This window comes from Astyanax mexicanus, chromosome 20 (assembly GCF_023375975.1).
Source record: "Astyanax mexicanus isolate ESR-SI-001 chromosome 20, AstMex3_surface, whole genome shotgun sequence".
In the NCBI taxonomy this organism is placed as follows: Eukaryota; Metazoa; Chordata; class Actinopteri; order Characiformes; family Acestrorhamphidae; genus Astyanax; species Astyanax mexicanus.
Genome location: NC_064427.1, coordinates 6,844,907 through 6,867,369, shown reverse-complemented (window position 1 = coordinate 6,867,369; position 22,463 = coordinate 6,844,907). Strand labels below are relative to the sequence as shown.

At 37.3% G+C, this 22,463-nt stretch overlaps 2 protein-coding genes across 3 annotated transcripts; both read right to left on the bottom strand.

Annotated features, from left to right (window-relative positions):
- Window positions 1-483: 483 nt before the first annotated feature.
- stt3a (STT3 oligosaccharyltransferase complex catalytic subunit A) lies at window positions 484-10,059 on the bottom strand. Of its 2 annotated transcripts, none has more exons than XM_007244718.4 (18): window positions 9,994-10,059; window positions 8,440-8,561; window positions 7,935-7,995; window positions 7,707-7,828; window positions 7,246-7,391; window positions 7,057-7,147; window positions 6,762-6,868; window positions 6,495-6,659; window positions 5,780-5,960; window positions 5,238-5,393; window positions 5,040-5,131; window positions 3,907-4,062; window positions 3,443-3,631; window positions 3,173-3,289; window positions 2,983-3,085; window positions 2,060-2,248; window positions 1,279-1,394; window positions 484-809 (listed from the first exon to the last, which is right to left on the bottom strand). In XM_007244718.4, exons 2-18 carry the CDS (start codon window positions 8,525-8,527, stop codon window positions 771-773), a joined length of 2,118 nt encoding a protein of 705 aa, XP_007244780.1. In that variant the 5' UTR covers window positions 8,528-8,561; window positions 9,994-10,059; the 3' UTR covers window positions 484-770. The 2 variants fall into 2 exon arrangements, with proteins under 2 accessions (XP_007244780.1, XP_049325080.1); XM_049469123.1 differs by lacking the exon at window positions 9,994-10,059 and adding an exon at window positions 9,814-9,966.
- Window positions 10,060-11,721: 1,662 nt separating this feature from the next.
- On the bottom strand, window positions 11,722-22,410 carry ei24 (EI24 autophagy associated transmembrane protein). Its single transcript, XM_007244719.4, has 11 exons — window positions 22,289-22,410; window positions 19,689-19,822; window positions 18,234-18,379; window positions 17,249-17,309; window positions 17,025-17,091; window positions 16,797-16,921; window positions 15,881-16,000; window positions 15,156-15,267; window positions 14,956-15,067; window positions 14,705-14,779; window positions 11,722-13,896 (listed from the first exon to the last, which is right to left on the bottom strand). The coding sequence occupies exons 2-11, from the start codon at window positions 19,728-19,730 to the stop codon at window positions 13,734-13,736; spliced, it is 1,023 nt and encodes a 340-aa protein (XP_007244781.1). The 5' UTR covers window positions 19,731-19,822; window positions 22,289-22,410; the 3' UTR covers window positions 11,722-13,733.
- Window positions 22,411-22,463: the final 53 nt, after the last annotated feature.

The window sequence follows — 22,463 nt, the reverse complement described above, 5'->3', positions numbered from 1 at the left end:
AAAAAAAAAAAAAAAAAAACAACGAAAGCAATTAATTGCAGATAGTTTTTGTAGAGCTTAGTCTTCATATTGTCGCTATCTGCTGAAAAAAAAAGTATCTTTATTTTCATATTTTTTGTACGTTACTACATAATTTAAACCCACAAACTGTCCTTTACACTGTCAAAATATTCTTGAAATCTTGATGAATGGACCGATAGAAATTCTCTTAAATTACCAGAAATAAACTTTTTTTTACATTAAATTCAATTAAAAGTTAAGGTTTATCTCTCTCCTTTAAAGGGGAGACTTCTTGAAGGTCTAAAGGGTAATGTTCTAAATATTTTTTTTCAATGTAAATTTTACATTGACCTGCAAATCTTGGCACCACCTTTTAATATTCCCAATATTTTTATACCTTAATCTGATGGTAAACCTTTAAAAGTAATGCAATGACAAGAAAAAAAAAAAAGAAGAAAAAAAGAAAATACACAGACAAACTCCTCCCACTCACTCCATTTATTACCCCGTTTGTAGACAAATTAACCAGTTGCCCGCTCACAGCGGAAATTGCGTATTGACAGTTTCTTGGACGTTTTGACACCTCACTCTATTCCAGAAGAGATGTCACATTTGTAAATCATTAAAAAAGAAAAGAAAAACACAACAAAAATCTCTTTCTGCAATTACAACATAAGTATAAAAAGTATCCACACTGGTCTTCAGATCACAGGGGAAGGCGTTCAGTGCTGTTTGTATGGTAAGGTGTGTGATTTTTGTACGTCGTGGCTTTATGTTCGCGAGAGGCCTCGGTTATCCAGATCTTTAACCTGGTGGACGAAGAAAAACAAAAAGAAACAGAAGAACTTCAATTAAATGAGATCTATAGGACTCTGAAATGTAACAAGAGCAGCTTTGGGGCTCTAGATTTTTTTACAGGTTCTAGAACTTGAGACATATATGGCTGTAGAAGCTTCACAGGGATCTAGAACTCCAAATGTTTATGAGAAACTATAGGGCTCTTGAACTTGATATTGAGATCTAGCACTTCATAGTAAGACCTTTGCGGCTCTAGAATAAAAAAAAAAGCCCTTTAAGGCTGTAGATCTTGGAAATTCTTATCGAGCCCTACAATTTGACAAGAAAATCTTCAGGGCTCTAGAATTGATAATAAAACCTAGAAGACTGTATAATCTGACGGGAAGATCTATAGGGCTGTAATACATTGAGAGAACCTGTAGGGCTTTAGAACATATATACTCCTTTACACTGAAAAGTATGAAGTAAAGTGAGGCAGACCTTGTATATCCTGACCAGCCAGTGCTCTGTTGTGTAGGCCTCTTCAAGCACGTCCAGCTCGAAATCCTTGTTGCCGATCTCAGCGTTACGAACTCTGTCGTAACCAGGAGGGCGCTCTACAAAGAGAAGATGGTTAAGAGGGGTAGGGTAGATTTACAAAAACTTATTTGGATTATTACTGTGCACTTTATTTTGTTCTTGACTTGGCTAGTGTGGCCCCTAGTGGCTGAAAATTCATATCTATGATCAACTCTGTAATATGCATTTTATAGCATGATGACAGGGCAAGAGACCTCACAGATAGCCAATGGTGGAGAAGACTTTTTAATAATTAGTATCAGATGAAAGGTCTCAGTATTGGATCAGTATTAGATCAGTATTGGAAAAGAACAAGTTGTTTTGTTTTCAGGTTTGTTTGATACTGGAAAATTAACTTTGTAATAAGTTGTTGTTAAAATATTAAAAGAAGAAAAATTTACATTAGAACCATCCAGATATCAATGATGCATCATGTAGACATTGTTAATATCCTCAGTGCAGCAAAGACTGCAGTAAAATAAATAACAATGGGAAGATATGGATCTTTGGATAAAAAATCAGAACAGTGGGAAATTTCCTTTTGTATTAATTAGATTAGACATGTCCTTAGTGCACACTGTAATGACAATGCTGAAACAATTTACTGTGCAGCCCTAAATCAAAGCTTGTAACAGTGTCCAGCATGTAAATTATGTTTTAAATCATTGCTGCTCTGAGGCTCAGGACTAATGGAGATACTCACTGGCCTCCGTGTAGACCTGGCCAAAGCGGTAGTAGCACATCTTGTACATAAGGCAGTTGAGCAGGACAGGAGAACCCTCCCGGTCCACACGGAACTCCCCGGTGGGAGTGTAGTAGTCGTGCTCCTTGATGTGTTTTCCAGTGTCAGTGCTGCCTCCGATACGCACCATCCACAGGAACTTGTTTATATCTGCACAAACAAAGAATTAGTCAGCAACGGCTCACGTGGATGTGAACAGCCAAAACTGTAAAACCCTTAAACTATGAACTACTGATTATAAGCAAGCGATTTTGATCTAGAACCCTTTAAAAGGCTCATACTTTTAATCTTCATGTTCATTTAATGGTACATGTGACTGTTGCAGCTACTGCACCCGACCTTGATTCTGATTTTCCTGTATTGTGGCTCATTTTTGAAACAGGAGTACCATAAAGTGATCCAAAAGCAGTGTGTAAGACTGGTGGGGGAGAACATGCCAAGATGCATGAAAACTGTGATTAAAACCAGGGTTATTGCACCAAATATAGATTTCTGAACTCTTATTTGAGGTCCGAAAGCTCTGCATCTTTTTTGTTATTTCAGCCTTTTTTCATTTTCTGCAAATAAATGCTGTAAATGACAATATTTGTATTTGGTAGAAATGTTTCTGTAGTTTATAAATTAAAAACAACATGTTAATTTTACTTAAACATATACCTATCAATAGCAAAATCAAAGAAACTGATTCAGAAACTGAAGCGGTCTCATTTTTTTCCCACAGAGCTATATATAGTGTATTATTTATATTTAATTTAATTGCCCTATTAAGGGGATGGGTGAATGAATGCTACTTTTTAAACAGTACTTTACTAAATAGTACTTTTTCAGTTGGTGGGTGTTGAGGTACATTCAGAAAGTCTGTAGATAATGTAGCTTGAAAGTACCATCAGACGAATATCCTGTCAGTCCTCCAAAGATCACCAACACATAGCTAACATCCAGCTCCCTCATGATCTCGTACGCCTTTTCCTCTGTCGAGGCCATAGCCTGCAACCATACAGATGTGAGCATCATCACAGTACAATGAATCAATTTCAGTTAAAAGTTCTTAAATAAATAAATATCTTTACTTACCTGGCCAACTCTGGAGATGTGAGTGTTGTTCCAAGTGTTGTTGTCCACCAGAATTGTTCGATTAGCCATTGCTGTTATCTGATAGCCATAATCCCACCAGGACATAACCTTAGCGTCCTATAGTACACAGACACAGCGACGCACAGCACAAATATGATTAAACAAAAATGGGAGTGTACACTGGAGAACACAACACAAGTCAAAATATGTAATGTACATTCAGACCAGGGGTGATCTGTATAGTCAGAGAAAGCCTCAGGAGACACCCACCTCAGGGGTGTTGTGTCTGAGCCAGTAGTAGGCCTCTCTGAAGTCGTCGAAGATGATGCGGCTGCCGTCGCCTCCACGAGCCGAAAGCACGATCGAGGGAGAGGAGTAGGCCTCGCTGGTCACCCAGGTGGAGTGGAAGGTGTAGGTGATCAGGAAGAAAGCCATGACCAAGATCATCCCACTGGCCACCTACAGTTAAGCAGGACAATAGCAATAGTTACATTTTAGACAGATATAAACATAATAAAGATAATAAAAGTGCTTGTATTTGAACATTTAAACATTAAAGAAAAAGGAAGATGAGCAATGGCTGAAATCTGACCGCATTACTACAATCAATCAAAGTCAAGGAACATTAAATCACTCTAAATTGCCCACAACTGATTGTAGAAATAAATAAAACCTCAGTAGAATTGAATGGACACAACTTCACTTCAGGCTTTAGTTTTAACTGTTAAAAGTACCTCATTCTTAATAGGATACGTGGAGTCCTGCTGCTTCTTGGTCTTCTTATCAGGTCGGCTGACGTCCAGGTTCTTCATGTAAGTGGTGAGCACCTGAGAAACTCCAATTCCTGACAGGATGCACATGACTGGAGCCAGAACCAGCATCAGACGCACCTGGACAGGGGAAAAAATAAATAAAGAAAGAAATGATAAATGGAGAGCAAAGATTTTATGAATGTATGAAAGAAAGAGTGAATGAATGCATTTTATATATAATATATATATACGGCTCTGGAAAAAACTACTTTAGTTTACTTTACTTTAGTTTCTGAATCAGTTTCTTTGATTTTGCTATTTTTTGCTATTTGCTAGGTATTAAAAATATGGTCATTTAGAGCATTTATGTGCAGAAAATGAGAAATGGCTGAAATAACAAAAATGATGCAAACAATACAATGAAAAGAAGTTCATATTCAAAGTTTTTAAAGTACTGAAATCAGTATTTTGTGGAATAACCCTGTTTTTTACAGTTTTCATGCATCTTGGCATGTTCTCCTCCACCAGTCTTTTTTTTTTTTTTTTTTATAATTTTATTTCTGATTTTTTCCCATTTTCTCCCAATTTGGATATTGGGAGATCGTCCCACCCCTTTGTGCGTCCCCATCACTGGTGACGCCCGTGACCCTTGGAGGATGCGGACAAACACACGCCTCCTCCGACACGTGTGAAGTCAATCACCCCTTTTTTCAAGCTGCTGCGGATGAGCATGAGCAGCATAACAGCGCGCTCGGAGGAAAGCAAAGCGGCTAGGTTCCGATTCATCCGCTCACAGATGCCTCGTGTCGCCCAGCGCCACCTTAAGTGTGATGGGGAGAGAGCGCCATCTACCCACCCCAGAGGGAGCAGAGCCAATTGTGCTCCCTCTAAGCACCGGCAGCTGATGGCAAAGCTGCATGAGCAGAGGTTCGAATCTGCGACCTCCCGCTCATAGTGGCAGCGCATTAGACCGCTGGACCACTCGGCGCCCTCCACCAGTCTTACACACTGCTTTGGGATACAATTTTTCTAAGTTTGGCATTACTTTTCAGCACAGCTCCTTTTTTTAAACCAAGAAAAAAAAAAAAACACTACACATGAATGACGAGGCTTACCATCACAGCAGAGAAGTACATGCTGGTGACACCATACATGATGATGAAAATCCTGGCATCAGACAGGTTGTTGAAGCAGTAATACAGACCCACTTAATGAAGGAGGAGAAAAAAAAAAAAAAAAAAAACATTCAGGTTCAGCTGTTCATATTTAGACTTAAAATTACTGACGATTAACATTAAATCAGGGCTCCTTACCGGGAAACATGAACACCAGAAGCTGCAAATCAAAATAGTAGGAGGACCAGGTGGTCGGCTGGTGCTCAGAGACAGAGGCGATGATGGGGATGTTGTTCTTTGCGTAGGACGGGTCCAGCAGGGAGTAAAAACGGCCAGTCCAGGGAGAGATCTTACCTGTACACAACAGAAAGACGCTTATTAGTTATTGTAAAAGTATATATATATATATATATATATATATATATATATATATATATATATATATATATATATATATATATATATATATAAAAGGTAAATTCCTCATCAAGGTCTGGTGTATTATATGTTATGTAAAATATGAATGCACAATAAACAGCTTTAATTAAATGAAAACTATCTTTTCCACTACCAGCTGTTCAGGTCTCTATTAAAAAAAATCCCTTATCTCAGGAAACAGGTCCAGCAGGTCAAACAGTAAAAAAAAACGTCAATCTTAAATAAACACTTTCATTTTTTTCTAATCTGACCAGCGCAGCTACACAAGCCTGCAGGTGTGAGCACAAGGTGTGTCTCCTTACCGGTCAACATGAGCACGGCTCCCACAGAGAGCAGCACGAAGCCAACCAGGGAAATGACACTCTTAAAGAGGATCTCGAACTGCTGGGCGTTCAGCTTGCTCCTCAGGTAGTCTACGAATGCGTGGATCTGGCACAGGCCGAACACACCAAAGGCAGCCATGTGCTCAGACGACTGCACGGGCTACGAGAGAGAGAAACAGGAGATCTTAAACGATTAAAATAAATAAATAAAAATAGAAGTCCAGGAACAGGAACTGAAATAATACATTTTGCTGATTTTATTGGTGTAAATGACAACAGCTCAAAAGTAAGCAAAAGATATTATATTATTTGCAAAATTGTTAAAAGGTGCCATTAATTAAATAAAGTAATAAATATGATGTGAGCAAAATTAATTATCAATAGATAAAATTGCTTTAGAGAATGCACTCACATTTCTGTAGAGGATGTGACTGATTAGGACTTAGATAATAATCAATAATAATCCAATTAGGCACTAGGGGTGCCCAAATATTTGTATAAACTGTATATGATAAAAATAATTTAAAAAATAAACCATAATCCTAACTAACCCAGGGGCATTCTAACCACTCTAAACCTCTTCTGATCATGTGAAAGGTAGAAGTTACTACAAGTGCTCCAGAGTCTTGCTTTAAGGAAGCCAAATTAAAATCCTATCTGCACAACTATGGAGGCAGAGGGTGTGTTTAAGTACCTGGAACCCAACGAAAGAGATCTGCATGGACAGGATGGTGCCGAGACAGTACACAGTGCAGTAAGCCACATAGATACGGTGGGAGAACCTGCCAGTCAGCATCAGGACCAGCACATGCAGAGGGATCAGGTTGATGAGGAAGACGTAACCTCCCCAGGATGAGACCTGACAACACAAAAATAAATTAATGTCAGTAAGTGTCAAGGAAAACTCCATAATGCAGCAAGATGAACGATGCTGTTATATGTATCTGAAGAGTATGCCCACCATGTAGAAGTAAGCCAGAGCACACATGGACGACCAGTAAATGGAGCCAGTCTTTACTGCCTTGATCCACATGTAGTAAGTCAGCAGCATGCAGAAAATGGCAATTCCTTAACAGAGCAGCAAAAAAGGCAATTGAGAAGCTGGAATCCACCAAGAAACCTTCTCAACTCTTATTCTGTTATATCACAATACTAAGCTACAAACGACTTAAATGTGAATCTATATGTAACTCACCCTACAAAGTAACACAATAATAAACAGCACAACATTTATACTGGTAAACAACTGTGCATACCTTCATTATCATAGGAGCCAGCAACAGAACGGGAAATGTATCCAGGTACAACTGCAATCATGGCAGCAGCCAGAAGCCCAGCACCTGCATCCTGTAACAGGAATAAAACACAAGATACAAAAATCAGTGATGAAACTAAACTACTAATCTACTGTTAAATCAGAGCGGGGCGAGTGGGATGTCTCTGACCTTGAGCTCCTTGGTGAAGTGGTAGGTGACGATTGCGGTGAAGGAGGAGAAGAGCGGAGCGAGGAAGACGCACACGTTGCGAATGTCAATGGTGATGTGGAAAAAGTGCAACACGTGGTAAAGTGCTGCTGATGTGATCATCAAACCTGCAGGAAAGACAAAACGTGAGAGCATGTTTAGCTCCATGGTGCAGGAGCAGCACTGCGGCCCATTGTGGTCAATCTTTTTTTTTTATGTTATTATTAATTATTTATGAAATATTTATTTGAGTACATATTCCCGGCATTTTATGCACTTTGAGCTATGTATAATTTGTATAAATGCAATTTTGACTGTTAGCGATTCACACAATTTCCATGCAATTTTAAGAGTTAAAAGTATTTCCTATTAAATGTACTTTTTTTTTACAGGCCCACAAAACAAAAACAAAGCTACAAACAGTTTAGCATCATTCAGCCTACCAGGGTAGATTGTGCCACCGATGATTCTCCCAAGTGGATACCAAGCCCGGTCATCAAACCAATTATGAAACTTGTAGAAGCCCTCCTCTGCCAAGAAGCGGGTGGTACGATAATTGAAATACCTGCAAAAGAGACAAAGACGGGAGCAGTCGATTAATATTATGCAACAGGGACAAGATAGAATTGCTAGAGAACAGTAAAATACAGTACAGTAAGGAGGGTACTTACGGATCAAACTCATGGATGACACTCTCAAATCTCAGAACAGAGAAGAGCCTAGTGGAGAATGCTGTGAAGGAAAAGAAAAGATGGAAATGAGACATTAGCAAAAAATTCTGTATATGTATCTGGGCATGTCTTAGGTATCCTTAGTACATAAACAACAATGTCCAATGACATGCTATAATGACGAGAGGCGATGTCAAAAGAATATCAAAGCATAACTGGCCCAGCTTATCAGGATGCAATGATGCACAATGAAACAGTAATCATACTCATACAATGCTTGTTTGTGACTAAAGGCACTAACACAAATTTGCTGTTTCCTTTCTCGTTATTATTGCATGCCAAACAGTTAAACGTTCTAAATATAACAGAAGAAGTGTTGTTAATCAGATCATAAACGGTCACAGCAACATAGAAAAGTTAGAACTAATAATAGAAGTGAGCTTACTTCTATTCCTAGGAGCAGGACTTTACAAAAATAAAAGAAAAACACTTTAAAGTCACTTACATAGCACTGCTGCCATGGACAGGATGAGAAGCTTCAGCAGCGTGTCCTGCTTCTCATAGGACAGCCGCAAAAAGCCCAGCTTGGTCATCTTCACACTAGAGGGAGGACTACCACTCAGATACCTGAGCAGAGCAGAAAAGGGAAAGTCATGAGAAACAAGAGGTTTAAAAAAAAAAAAAAAAAACATCTGGTACTGTGTTATAATATTAAAAGCTCCCACAGCTCAAATGTGAGCATACACTTTGCAGGGCAGTTTATTTACAGGGATTAAGCCTAGTCTCGGACTACACAGGATTTTGAAGGGAGATTTCTAGAGCTGATACAAAAACTCTGCAACTCTGAAAGAACTTGTTAATAATCTGAATAGGACTGCAACTAATGATTATTTTGGAAGTCGACTGATGATAATCTGATGATTCTTTTTTTTTTTTGATTACTCGATTAGTTAACAACTATTTCTGCCATGTCCTCCGTCTCTAAAACTTTAGAAACAGCTGAACATGATATTTAAAAGGCATTTAAATGTGTAGATGTTGTTTAAACGTGTAAAGTACTGCTATTTAGTGCGTAAATATGCAATCTGTTGTGTTTGAGCACTTTTGGAGACACGGACTAAGTTGAGTGTAACCTGTGCAAGTGAGCCATTTAGTTACTTTACCCATCTCCCATTGCGCTTCTGTCTCCAGCACTTTGTGTGATGCACTACTGTTACAAATTAATAGTTAGTCAATAATTAAATTTGTAGTCGACAAATTTAAATAATCGACATTGTTGATTATATCGACTAATTGTTGCAGCCCTAAACCTGAATAGTAGACCTGCCCAGGGATGATCAAGTTTGATAGGAGAGGGGGGAAAGTAAGAGATATAGCAGGTTAGATTAGAGAGATAAGCAGTGCAGAAGGGGCTTTAGGACCAGGTTTGGACAGAACACTGGCTTACACAATGCTTCAATATTGGTTCTACACTTGGAATAAACCAGGAATTGACACGTCTGACAAGTATGGGGAGGTGCAGCTTGACTGGTCAGGTAGAAATGCTAATAAAACACTCTTACACGAGCAAACCAATGCAACTTATAGTTTAGTTAAGCTAACTAACGCTAGCTATCTTACTATAGCATTACAGAAAGCCAGTCAGCCTGAAGTTTAATAAATAAGCATCAAGGTTAGCTAACTAGCTACTAACTACAGAGTGTTAACCAGACAGAGCTGTTTATCTGCACCTAACTTCACCACTGCCTTCTCACAAGTGCCTAGTATTACTTTATACAACTTAGGAAACACATTATGCACAAATAAATGCAAATAATATCCCCTTATTTCCATTTAACACCCCACAAACTTCCACTGACTGCATTCCATCCATACATACCCGATTCATTTCCTATAGCCAGGGTTAGCAACTATGCTAACTAGCGGGCTAAACACACCTCTAGCCGGGTCCTACCGAGCTATTTCCCGGATTAAATGTCTGAACACTCATTTCCACACCTCACACATGTAGCCAAATCAGTGCAACCACAGTAAAAACGTATAAAACATTACAATTTACCAGTTTCTTTCATCAGCGGCTCACCCACTCCGCTCCCGTTCCTCACTCACTTTTCCCCACTCAACCCTCTGAACGCAAAGAGCCCGCCCACCCCGGAATAGCGGCCGCTTATTGGTCAAGCAAAGAGCGCGACCGCAAGATCTCTTCTCTGATTCGCCGCTCGACTGACAGTCAAGCCAAGAACAGGTCCACGCATTTCTTATGGCGCTTCAGATGTGACGTGTCCTTAGCAGGGACTGAGCCACTCTGCTGAGTAAATGTCCAGACTTTCAGAGCTGGACCGATAATATTGAAACTAACTAATATTGCCGCGATATGTTTTATGATATTAGATATTTTTTGACATATACATAAAAAATTGTATGGCATTTTAAATGATTGTAAACTGCAGTGTTCTTGATATGTTGCTATATGTACATAAAAATTACAACTAATTTGTGGGTTCTACTAATAATTTTTTTTAATGTACACACTTCACACTGGTAATAATAAGCACTAATCCCATAAATACAATATTTCTGGCACAACCTAAGAAAAATGCTATTATAGTTTTTCTGCACGTTTATATCTGAGAAGGTGGCAAACAACATTATATATTTTTTAAAAATCTTATGAATTGTCTTGTTTAAATATGATTTTCTTTACATTGAAGCCATTAAAGCTATACAGGAACACATGCAGATTTATTTTGAACAAAAATTGTTAAACCAGAATATGTTTTATACTTTAGATTCTTCTAAGTAGCACATTTATCTTTGAGGACAGATCTGCACACTCTTGGTATTTTAATCTCAGTGTCTTCATGAGGGAGAGTCACCTGGAATAGTTTTCTCAGTGTCTTGAAGGAAGGAGTTCCTGCAGGTGCTGAACATCCCAATAAAATCACCTCAAATCACCTTCTCAGTTCATCGGGTTTAGATTAGGGGATTGAGGAGGACAAACACTTTTTTATTGTTTACCACAATGTGTTAAGGGACAAACATGTCCCTTAATTGTTTCAATGTGTTTAATATTAATCTACAATGTAGAAAATAATGTCAATAAAGTAATACATAAAAACAATGAAGAGATGTGTCCAAACGTTTGAATGGTACTGTATATATAATGAATTTATCTAATAATTTATTCTAAAACAAATAATTTAACAATACAGTTTTAATAAGTAGTCAGTTAAAATATGTATGCATTAAATTAAAATTAAATCTCATCATCCAAAATACTAAATTGCTTATTCATATGTATATGTAAGACTATCTTGTGTATATCACTAAAGATACCATTTACATTACATTTTTAGATGGTATTATTGTACTGGCAGCATGGTGGCACTGAATCACAAGGGGCCAGTGCAGTGTAAGAATTGTATGGTGTGTTCTCCCTGTAAACTTGTGGATAACCTACAAGGTTCTACTGGTAAAATGAGGCAAAAAAAAGAACAAAAAGGCACTAAAATAGTTCTTTAAGAGATGTACACTACATTGAAAAATGTTTTAAGACTCCTACAGAAGCTTTTACTATATCCAGTTCTACACTATGCAGCTTCTTGATGAGCTCTTTAGATCTATCAATTTTTTCATATATTGTACATTCGTATGGGTGAATGTTTAAAAATGTACAGGTTCTTTAAAAAAAAAAATAGCCCAAAGTACCCCTTTGTAGCACCATCATTTTAAAGCTTGTAGGTGTAACTAAAGGCAGACAACAAAGCAGTCTCTTGACCAAAACCTCTTAAAATTCTTCATACAGACCAATTTTATTGAAATAATGTGTAATACTTTTACAAAACGTCACTCACAAATATCAACCTGCATCTGTAACACTATGCAATGTACAATAATCACATACCAGCCCAAAAAAAAAAAACAAAAAAAAAAACGACAAAACAAAAACATAAAACCCACACGACTCCTTCACCCAGTGGATACAATGAGAATGAGATGGTGCCTCGACATGTGCTTCAGGTAAAACCATTTATAACCTGTTGAGCGAGAAAGACACCCATTGATTTCATCACTCAGGAGCTTTTTAACAGGAACTGGAAGCACCGTCCTCTGCTACTGTAGTGGATACATCACTGTCAGACAGAGTCTGGTACCGTGTTGATCTAAACGTGTCGTTGGACAGCAGCAGGATGAAACCTTAATCTACTTTTGTGCATTTCGATTTTTAGAGGTGATGTTGATCATCTCCAAACCATTACAGATGACACATTTGATCAGAGGGAGGTTCAGATCAGCTCCCTGACTTTAGCTAAAAAGAAAAGCAGCTCTTTTTTTTTTTTTTTACTACTACACTCTTAGATAAAAAAGTGATTCAAATGGTAGTTTTAGTGAAGTACATAGTACATAGTAGAAACGTGGGTCAATAAGGAACCATGTTTGTATTAGAGATATAAATAAATGGGATTTTTTTTTTTATTATTTCTATTAATAATATTTTTTTCCCTCCCAATTTAACTAGACCAATTGTCCCATTCATTAAGCTGCTAGTCAGCTGTATGTCCCCCATCTCAGGTGATGCCTCAACATAAGGAGGGTGAAGACTAGCACACGCCTCCTTCGACACATGTGAAGTCAGCAACCATCTCTTTTTGAACTGCTCCTGATGCAGCATTACCGAATAGCATCACAGCTCGCTCGGAAGAAAAGCGCAGCTACTCATTTCCGATACATCAGCTCACTGACAAAAACGCCTTGTGCTGTTCGACATCACCCTAGGAGTGATGAGGAGAAAGAGCGCCACCTACCCGTCCAGAGAGAGCTAGGCCAATTGTGCTCTCTCAGGGCTCCGGCAACAGATGGCAAGCTGCATGAACAGGATTCGAACCAGCGATCTCTAATATGATGCTATTAAAACAACAGACCCAACAGATGTAGAAAATGTTTGAACTACATTTCTACGCTGTATCATTGCAAAAAAAAAATAAAATAGAAAACCTTCAAGAAAGATCAAATTTGGTGTGCTGATATGTTTTTCGCCCCCAGAGGGTTAAATAACCATTTGAGGCACCTTTATATTTAAGAGTGAAGATCATCATTAATTGATCTCTGCTAAAGGAAGCAGCTGTCTATAAGGTCCAATGAGCAGTTTTATAAATGAAACCATGTGTGGATGAAAGTAATTTTCTTATATTGTTATGTTGCTCATGTTATTAATGAACCCCCAAGACCCTTTGTAGCCACAGCTTATAAGTTATCATTAGTGTGACTTATTTGTGGATGTGCAACGACTGACTTCTAGACTTCTCTTGTGCTATTAAAAGAATAAAACAGAAGGCCATGAACAGTTAAAAAGAGCAGTAATGAGGGCAAACATATAACACAAATGCACGTAAATGTTTTGTGCTGTGATTTGAAGACTCTAAAATCACCCAAATGGCACATAATGGGTAAAAAAAAAAAAAAAAAAGAAGAAAACAGAAACAAACAAAAATGAAAAAAAGAAAACTGTCCAACAACAATGACTGTAAAATACGAATCGCAGCCTTGTGGGGGTCTGTGCGCGAGACAGGCTCAGATCAGTCCAAATCTGAGTCATTCACATTTAAAACAAAACAAAAAACTCAATAAATTCAGTCCAATCACGCTTAATCCTCCATCCTGACGTTAAAAGGGATGACGATTTTTTTAAAACACAGACAAAACAAACCAAACTAACTTCCCATCCACGCAGGTCTTCCACCGACCCTCACCCAGCATGTCTGTGCGGAGCGCAGTGGTAACTGACCGCGATGAGGGCGCTCACTGGGAGGGCAGTGGTCTGTGGCGGGTTGGAGACACATGAGGCGAGGGAAGTTTCTCCATGGAGCTGGAGGAGGTCAGAGAGCTCTGCAGATGGACTGTCTTGTGGAACAGCTTGTTGCTGATGAGGACGACCAGAGAGAAGAGACGGAGCTGGAAGTGGCTGCGGAAAAGGTTTATAATGGGAAAAAATGTTTATTCACAGTAAAGGGAGAACAGGGTTTCCCGATACAGCCAAAATAGCATATTGAGAATAGGGACGCGATGACATTTTCACACATGTAGTTGGTTTGTTTTGGTCCGATTCAATTAATAATTTGGTCTGGCATAAAAAATACATTAATGCCATTAATATCATATAATATCTTTATATTACACTAAAATTACTTACCATCAACATGAATGAGCCAGTATGTTCACTTTTAATTTTATTTATGTTTTATTTATATGTATTGTATATTGTATTGTATATATTTTTTTATATTATTAGTGTTGCAAAAAAAGACTGATATTTTGTTGATCTGCAATAAAAAAAAATCACTAGAAGTTAGCAATGAAACATGTCATGATTTAAATAACGCACTCAGTGTATCCAAGAATGCAGTGAAATAAATACTATGGTTAAAACAACTAAGCGATTAAATGATGCTTTAGAATTGATGATATGGGGCATATTTTTCCCCTGCAAATAAATAGTTTTTTGCACCATTATCCAGGTGGTGCAAAAACAATATGCAGGGGCAAAATATGCCCCATCTCATCCATTCTAAAGCATGTTTGGAGAAACTGATAAACTACTTAGTACTTTTTATCATGTTCTATTACACCCAAAGTCAATTTTACACTGGAATTCTCCTTTAAGAACCTAGTTACTATGGCTTGTTTGCTTTTAACTCATTCATTCACTTATTCATTCATTTATTCCAAGAGTTGGCCCTTTTAGATATAAATAAAAACAAAATAATACTCACTAAAGCTTAACGGGGGTCTTAGCTTCATTGGCGCTGATGATAAAAAGTGGGAAAAGGATGGAGAACAGGCAGCCACTGATAGAAAAGAGGTAAAATGGGTTAGACAAACAGAATACATAAAATTAAAATCAAAAGGCTTGAAAAAAATGTATCCTACAGTATATTTATTTTGAGCCATAATGCAATGCCACTACTACACAAATATACATGTTTGAAAGTTAATTAAATTCTTTTAAAAAAATCTAATGTACCTGATGATATATGAAGATGGCAGAGCAGTCAAAAGTGCCATGGGCAAACCAAAGCCAAAGTAATATGGCCAGTTCCTCTCAATGTTTGACAGCCTTTGGTGCATTTCAATCCCTGGTAGAAGATAAATGAGCAGATCAGTAAGAGTGTTCCCACAAGTACACCAAACATAATTTCAGAATAAAGGACCTCATATTCTCACCGTGGTTAAACCAGCGATACTCAAAACAATAGAGTGAGTAGAGCAAAGACATGTGCAGGAGGCTAACCATCTGTCCAATCGCATCAATGGGGAAAAGACTGACAATCATTCCCTACAAAAAATAACATAGAAAAAAAGGAACTGTAAAAATGAATGTGCATTTGTTTAAGGAAAAGCAGAACGGCTGTGCAAAGACTAAAGTGGTTACAGCTGCCAGGCAGTTGCTAGACAGTTGCAAAGTGGTTGCTGGGGTATTTCAGGGAGTTTCTATGGAGTAGCTAAGCAGCTGATTAGTTAGTTGCTGTGCATCACAAGTTAAGCAAAACTATAGTGCTTCTAGTGGTGGCTACAGTATCCCAGCTGGTTGAGATGGTGCTGCTAAGTGGCTAGTCCAGGTGGTTTCTATGATGTTGCTAAGTGGTTCAGAGGTTTCATTGCCATGGTATCACAGATAGTTGCATCATTGCTGCTAGGTGACTGCTACAGTATCAAAAGTGGTCACAACAGAGTTGCTAATGGTATTCCAGGTGTTTTCTATAGTGTTGTTAAGTGGTTGGTAGGTGGTTGATAAGGTTTCACAGTTGAATGCTATAGTGCTGGTGGGTGGTCGCAATAGTATCGTAGCTGGTTGAGATGGATTTGTGGTTGGCAAGAGCTCCCACATCACATGCATTGCAGATGAGGGTTGTTGCTAATTTGAAACAGCAGAAACAGTTTTCTTGTACCTGAATGAGGAAGAGGGCCTGGAGGAGGAGGTTGAAGAGCATATCAGCTATGATCTTGCTGACACTTGGAAACGGCTGAGCTTTACGTCCGGATACTTCAAAAGCCAGATCAGCGATATCCTGCCCAGCGAAATAAGAAGCACAAGATACATATTTAACATACTAAACAACATATTAGAAGACTACATTTTATTGTGGTCATATCAAAACCTTGAAAAAATATGCCATTTGAGAATGCCAAAAGCACTTTATAATGAGTGAATATTTCACAATGAATGGACTAACAGAAATAAAATAAATAAAAAAATATTTAAAAGATCATTCTCTGCCTTCACTAATGAAGTTACCATTAGGAAATATATTTTTATCTGTTAAGCTACTGTAATAAGTTATTGAAACATTAAACCAAGAATCTGCATTTCATGCTCTTTGGCGCCCCCTAAAGGTGGGGAGTTTTTTTTACTTCTGTATTTTTTTTTTGTAATGATAGTGTTTCAAAATACATTTTAAAATCTGCTTTATGCTTATATAAATATATCAATATTAAGTATATTAGAGCTTTTTACTCTATAAAAAGTATAGTATGAGCCACAGTCACTAACATACATTTCTAGTGAGTGGGGTTTTTCGTCCTTACTGCGATTTTTACAGAAAGTAGTAGTAGAGGTGGGGAAATTGACAATACCCAATACATTTTTGTTGTCTTTTTAATAAACTCCAAGCATTAATATTAATAGGTGCTTTATTTATGCAAGTGTGTTGAATGCACCATATGATATCATGTGTTGTATTTAACAATACAATACAATTCAATACAATTCAATACAATACAATACAATACAATACAATACACGACACTCAAGGCACGTGACACTCCTACAAATTTGTAACTGTATTCATTTCACTGCAGCCTCACCTGAAACCAAATGGCATTGACGATCTTGCTGAGAACAAACAATGGAAGGACCCAGAGGGCGCTAAACACTGACGTCAAGATGAATTCCAACCAGGACCAAACATTTCCATGCAGGGAGGGATCACCTGAAATTAGAGGGAACAGAAATGGTCATCTGCTAGCCAAAACTATGTAATCTGTACAGAAACTGGACCTATAAATAAGTAAAAAAAAAAAAAAAGCACATACCAATAATTCTGGCTGTAAGAGTCTGGAGCAGTGGTATAAACACTCGGTAGAAAAGAAACAGACTTAGCTGTGAGGGAAAATAAGGATACATTTATGAGTCTGTGCCAAAAACAGTGATATAAATAACACAATATGTATATATATATAATTCTCATTAAGCATGACTTCTATGATCTATTACATTTAAATGAGACAACCCATAATAAGTAAATATAATCACTCACCCAAAACACGCCTCCATTCCAGGCACAACACTGAAAAATCCTACTTGCTAATTTGGGCTCGCTAAAATAAAAACAAAAAAACAAAAGATATATATATTTTTTTTTTAATTAAAACAATATGATAATACATAATGAGGACCAAAGCATTTGTTACTGCATAAGCTCGTACACACCCTGCAACATAGGAGGAGGGACACAACACAATAGTTTAAGTTTCAACCAAAGAATACTTTTATTAATTTTTTTACAAAACATAAATCAATTAAAACATGTATGAAGCATATGAATGCAGTGATAGTCGAGAATAAGTGAATGTACGTTTGCCTCAATAGATGATAAATGCCTGAGATAAAGGCAAAAGAAAGAAAAGAGTGAGGAGGGAGAGAGAGAAAATCCAGATGCCTGAGAAAGAAAGAAAACGAAACCTACCTACACAAAGGTTACATTTACATTATCAGGCTAAAGTGACTCAAATCTGAATTTTGCTTAATGTGGCTCAGATCTGCTTTTTTCATGGCTGTGTGAACGTGCCAAATCCGATTTTATTTTAACCAGATTTGAGTCAATTTCATATGTGGTCCTAAATCAGATACATACCCGATCCACGCCATGCGACATAAATGTGAATGGTCAAATCAGAATTCATGCGTCTTTTTGCTTTTACGCATTAGCCTTAGCGCTAAGTGCTTCTCTCTCATACCCACACATCTCTTGGTGCAGCTGTGCAGCTATAGCTGCAAAAACAGCAAAAGCAAACCGCCTGTCCTTTTTTCACCTGCTGGACCTGAGCATGAACTTCAGACCAGCTGTTTTCTCTCCACTCCAGCAAAAGATGCTCCACATATGAGCTGCTAACTCATCCATTTCCCTTCATAAATGTTCATGCTTATCTGCTCCACATGTGTGTCAGCAGTGGTTGCAACCTGATATAGATTAATAGATGCATTAAAAGTTGTGCCCACAAACATTTAGACATATAGAGTACCTCTCATGCTTGCGGTCTTCACTCTGGGCCCGCCTCTGTGCTAAGGGACCACTCGCTCTCCTCCTCCTCTGCTCTTCCCTTTTCTGCTGGATACGAGCATCCAGCTTGGTGATCGTTCCGATCCCCAGGATAGAATCCTTGATCCCCTGAACATCAATGAAAACGCAGTAAGTAAATGTTCATATGGATACATTTTAAATCTTTCTTTACTCCACTAAGCATTTTAATAAAAGATTTTTAGCTTTGAATAAATAAAACTTTAAGTAAATATCACATTATGTGTTGCAAGCTATACATGGTACAAAGTGTGTGATAAAAGAATAGTCATGTTTAATTATTCAATTGAGTGGTTAATACTAATTGCTGTTGATTGTTATTTACCACAAATAGCAATAGCAATGAGTCACAATGTTGTTGTCAACGTTTAAATGTAAAAAATCCATCGCTGGTAAATACTTGAATTTCTTGGTTCCTAAAACTTAGGAAAAAACTTTAAGCTGATAGAGTGGGTGTGGCTCGGATTCAGATAAGGTTTAGAGCACTGGTCACCACCACAAACTTAATTCAGCAATACAGATTCAATATGAACGCCTTTGGGGTGTACTCACTTTTGTTGCCAGTGTTTTAGGCATTAATAGCTGTGTGTTATTATGAGTTATTTTGGGGGCACAGCAAATTTACACTGTTACACAAGCTGTACACTGACTACTTCACATCAATACATTGTATCAAAGATATAGTAAAATATTTACAAAAACGAGAGGTGAAGTGTACTCACTTTTGTGAGATACTGTATATTGTGTGTACTTATTATATTATATATCATACTAATTATTTTACTATACATTATATTTATTGTATTATATTGATATTTGTAATTTGTGAACACATTCTGCTTGCAAATAATTGAATTTTGTGCAGTTGGATGAGGAACCACAGCGTGTTTTAAACTTGCACAATGCTGCAGCAACTTACAAAATATGGATCATATGACCTGCTCTGCTCTCAGGGTTAACTAATTATCAAGCAATCACATATTTAAGTTGAAAATAAGCCAATCACATACCCAATCTCTCAAACAAGATTATTTATTTGTTGTTAAATCTACTTTTAATAGAAAGGATATGCTTTCATCAAAGCCTGTGTTACAAAAATAATAATGATTTCCTCGATCTTTTAAATTCATATTTATACTAGTCTATATCTGAAATTTGAACACAAAAAAAATTGCTTTGATAAAAGCGTATCCTATGTCTGACAGATTTAAATTAAATTTGAACATGAACATAGTCACGTAAAGAAGATGCAAGGTACTTTTTAAAAAGTGTCTAATTTTCTCAAAATCATAAAAAACAAAACGTATATAACTGTCTCAGATATCTCAGATAAACTCGGTCACACCCTAACGTTCATGTATAAGCAGAACAAATCAGAGCAAAGAAGGAAGGTGCTGACCGTCGCAACATTGCGGACGAACGCCCTGACGCTGTCGGTCATCTCCAAGCCAGCTGGAGAATCATCAACTGCAGAATGAGGGTGGACTGAGGGTCATGCAAGCTCTCATGATAAGAGGGGGAAACTGTTGCAAACTGTTGAAACAAACAGCGCAATTCAAATCACACGGCAGCACAAGCTTTACATTTGGGGCATGTTCTTCTTTACAGGCCTGAAGTCAGATATGGGCTAGATATGGGCTGATTTAAGAGAGCTGTATGCAGGCCATACACTGTAACTTACATGTGCAAACAAGATCAAAGTTCAAGTATGGACAAACAACTCACTAAAACATTGAGAAAACACTCATAAAAGTACGCAATGTTTAAAAAGATATACAGTATTTAAAATATAGTAAGATGCAAGGTTCATTTCTATAGTGGTCTATAACCTCCCACTATAGTGACAATAGCAATACATAGATAGCATAGCATAGCCAGCCCTGTTTTACTGGTTTTAGTGCTGTTTAGCTTGTAGAAACACTGGATAAATATCTTTTCAAGCATGATTGCATTTTTTGGTGCTTAAATATTAGATAATAGTGTAATAAATATTTTCACGATATTTCACAATATTATAAGACAGATAGATTTTAGCTTGGTCAAAACAATGATTTCACATTTTTTAATTGTTTTCCAAGTAAAGCTTTAAGAGTCAGTTGGTGTTGGTGGACAAACAAATTGCTTTTTAGAGTTTCTCATCTATTTGCTTGCTCACAACACAAGATGGTTAAAATAACCATCTGATACAGCAGCTTACAGACACCTGTGCCAGCCAGCATAACACTAGTAAGTGATGGTGAAGAGAGGTCCATTTACCCTCCCGCAGAGAGAGCACGGCCAATTGTGCTCCTTTTGCTCTGGCTGCTGATTTGTGGAAACACACCCATTGAGTTATTTTGTTACCAGCATGTAGGTGTTTGTTATGCTTTCTTTTGTCTTTTCTGCTATTAAAAGAACAGCCAGAAGATCAAAAGATAAGAACCTAGTGATTTTATACTTGAACATCATACAGGGCTTCCAAATCAATATAGTGTAATATAAATTGCAAAACTATAAGCAAGGCTATTTTGTGAGATGTACTGATTGTTAAATGTATCTTTACTCTTTATGACATTGCTTTTATTGTTAAATAAAAATTGACAGAGTTTTTGAGACTCAATATATTATTAGAAAAAAATATCATCATGATACTCAAGTGTACTGATATTTTCTTACACCACTAGCCTCTATATTATCTTGTGGACACAAGAAACATACTTTATTGTTGCATTTTGGTGGCCACGCCTTACTACAAAACAACCACTATGGGTCCTATTTTAGCAATCTATAGGTGAGGCCTCAACAACGCACTGTGAAGCTTAGTTTAGGGCGTGTTAGTGTGTCTTTGCTATTGTAACAACAGGAAAAGTATGCCTTGCACAGCTTAAAACGTGTAAATGGATTAAAACAACGCTCTCAATTATTCTTGTGTGTGTTTTGGGCGTAACATACATTAAACTAATCAGTGTGTCACTTGCCATTCCCTTTAAGAGTCAGGTATGCTCCGATTTTGGCGCACTGCTATTTTAACAGCACAGCTACCTGAATGTGTCCAGCGCTTTTCAGCAGCTTCTCGACGCAATGGACCTGCTCGTTCACGCTTGTTCATCATGTTTAAAAATAAAATATTTGTAAGTATTTATGAACAAGAAGACTGTTATTTAGATGTTGTAGTATCAACAGAAAACAGAGTTTCTTTGATTTTACCAAATTGAAAACCTCATGAACATAAACAAGAGGAAGATGGATGATCACAAGCCATAAAATCATGACTTTTTGCACTGTGAAAATAGCTATTAAACTGTGATAAAAAAAAACAATTTTATTCCACCACATATGGATTATGAATACGAACTTGTTTTCTTTGCATTATTTGAAGTCTGAAAGCTCTGCATCTTTTTTTTGTTATTTCAGCCATTTCTCATTCTTTGAAAATAAATGCTCTAATGACAATATTTCTATTTGGAATTTAGGAGAAATGTTGTCCATAGTTTATAGAATTAAACAACAATGTTCATTTTACTCAAACATAAACCTATAAATAACAAAATCAGAGAATCAGAGTTTCAGAAACTGAAGTCTCTATTTTTTACAGAGCTGTATTTTGACTTACTTTCATCACTGTTAACCTACAACCTACAACTAGCTACACTAGTTTTACAGCTGACTCCAAAACATGTTGGGACATAACCTACTGAACTTATCTGGGTGTTATTGTAAAGGTTTTAAACACTGTATTGTACTGTTTTTAAGCCTAAAACTACGAGAAGAGTCTTACTTTTAAACAGCTAGTTATTCAGACTGCAAATATTACCATATTTAGCTATAATTGTCAAGTTTTATATAAAAAATATGCACAGCTAAAGGCAGCTGGGTTCAGCTGTAAACAACAAATTCAGCTCGCTGCTAGCTAACTCTGCTGCTAGCTCAAGTTAGCCTGTGAAACATCTCACAAATACAGCAAACAACGGTTAAACCTCACTGGCAACAACTTCAGGTTATACATTTAGGGATTCATACCTCATAAACCCGATTTCTTTAAATCTTCAGCCTCCCCAAAAGCCTTTAATGCAGCTCTGCTTTCAGCACAACACATACACACACAGACAGGGCTATGGGGCCATTACGTTACATTAGTCACGCATGCGCTCTGCTCAATGATTTGGCGTTAGGGACTTGTAGTTCTTAGAGCCAC

Bases quoted from the DNA above. Each gene is read 5' to 3' on its own strand.
- stt3a (XM_007244718.4), bottom strand. From the start codon at position 8,527: ATGACCAAGCTGGGCTTTTTGCGGCTGTCCTATGAGAAGCAGGACACG. The intron at 5,961-6,494 runs GTACTTAAACAC...TCTCTCTCGTAG, and splicing joins TCTCTTTCGTTGGGTTCCAG to CCCGTGCAGTCGTCTGAGCA. The intron at 4,063-5,039 runs GTAAGCCTCGTC...TCCCCTGTCCAG, and splicing joins TGTACTTCTCTGCTGTGATG to GTGCGTCTGATGCTGGTTCT.
- ei24 (XM_007244719.4), bottom strand. From the start codon at position 19,730: ATGACCGACAGCGTCAGGGCGTTCGTCCGCAATGTTGCGACG. The intron at 17,310-18,233 runs GTACTCTATATG...TTTTTATTTTAG, and splicing joins GAAGACCGCAAGCATGAGAG to CGAGCCCAAATTAGCAAGTA. The intron at 15,268-15,880 runs GTACAAGAAAAC...TATTTTTTGTAG, and splicing joins AGGCCCTCTTCCTCATTCAG to GGAATGATTGTCAGTCTTTT.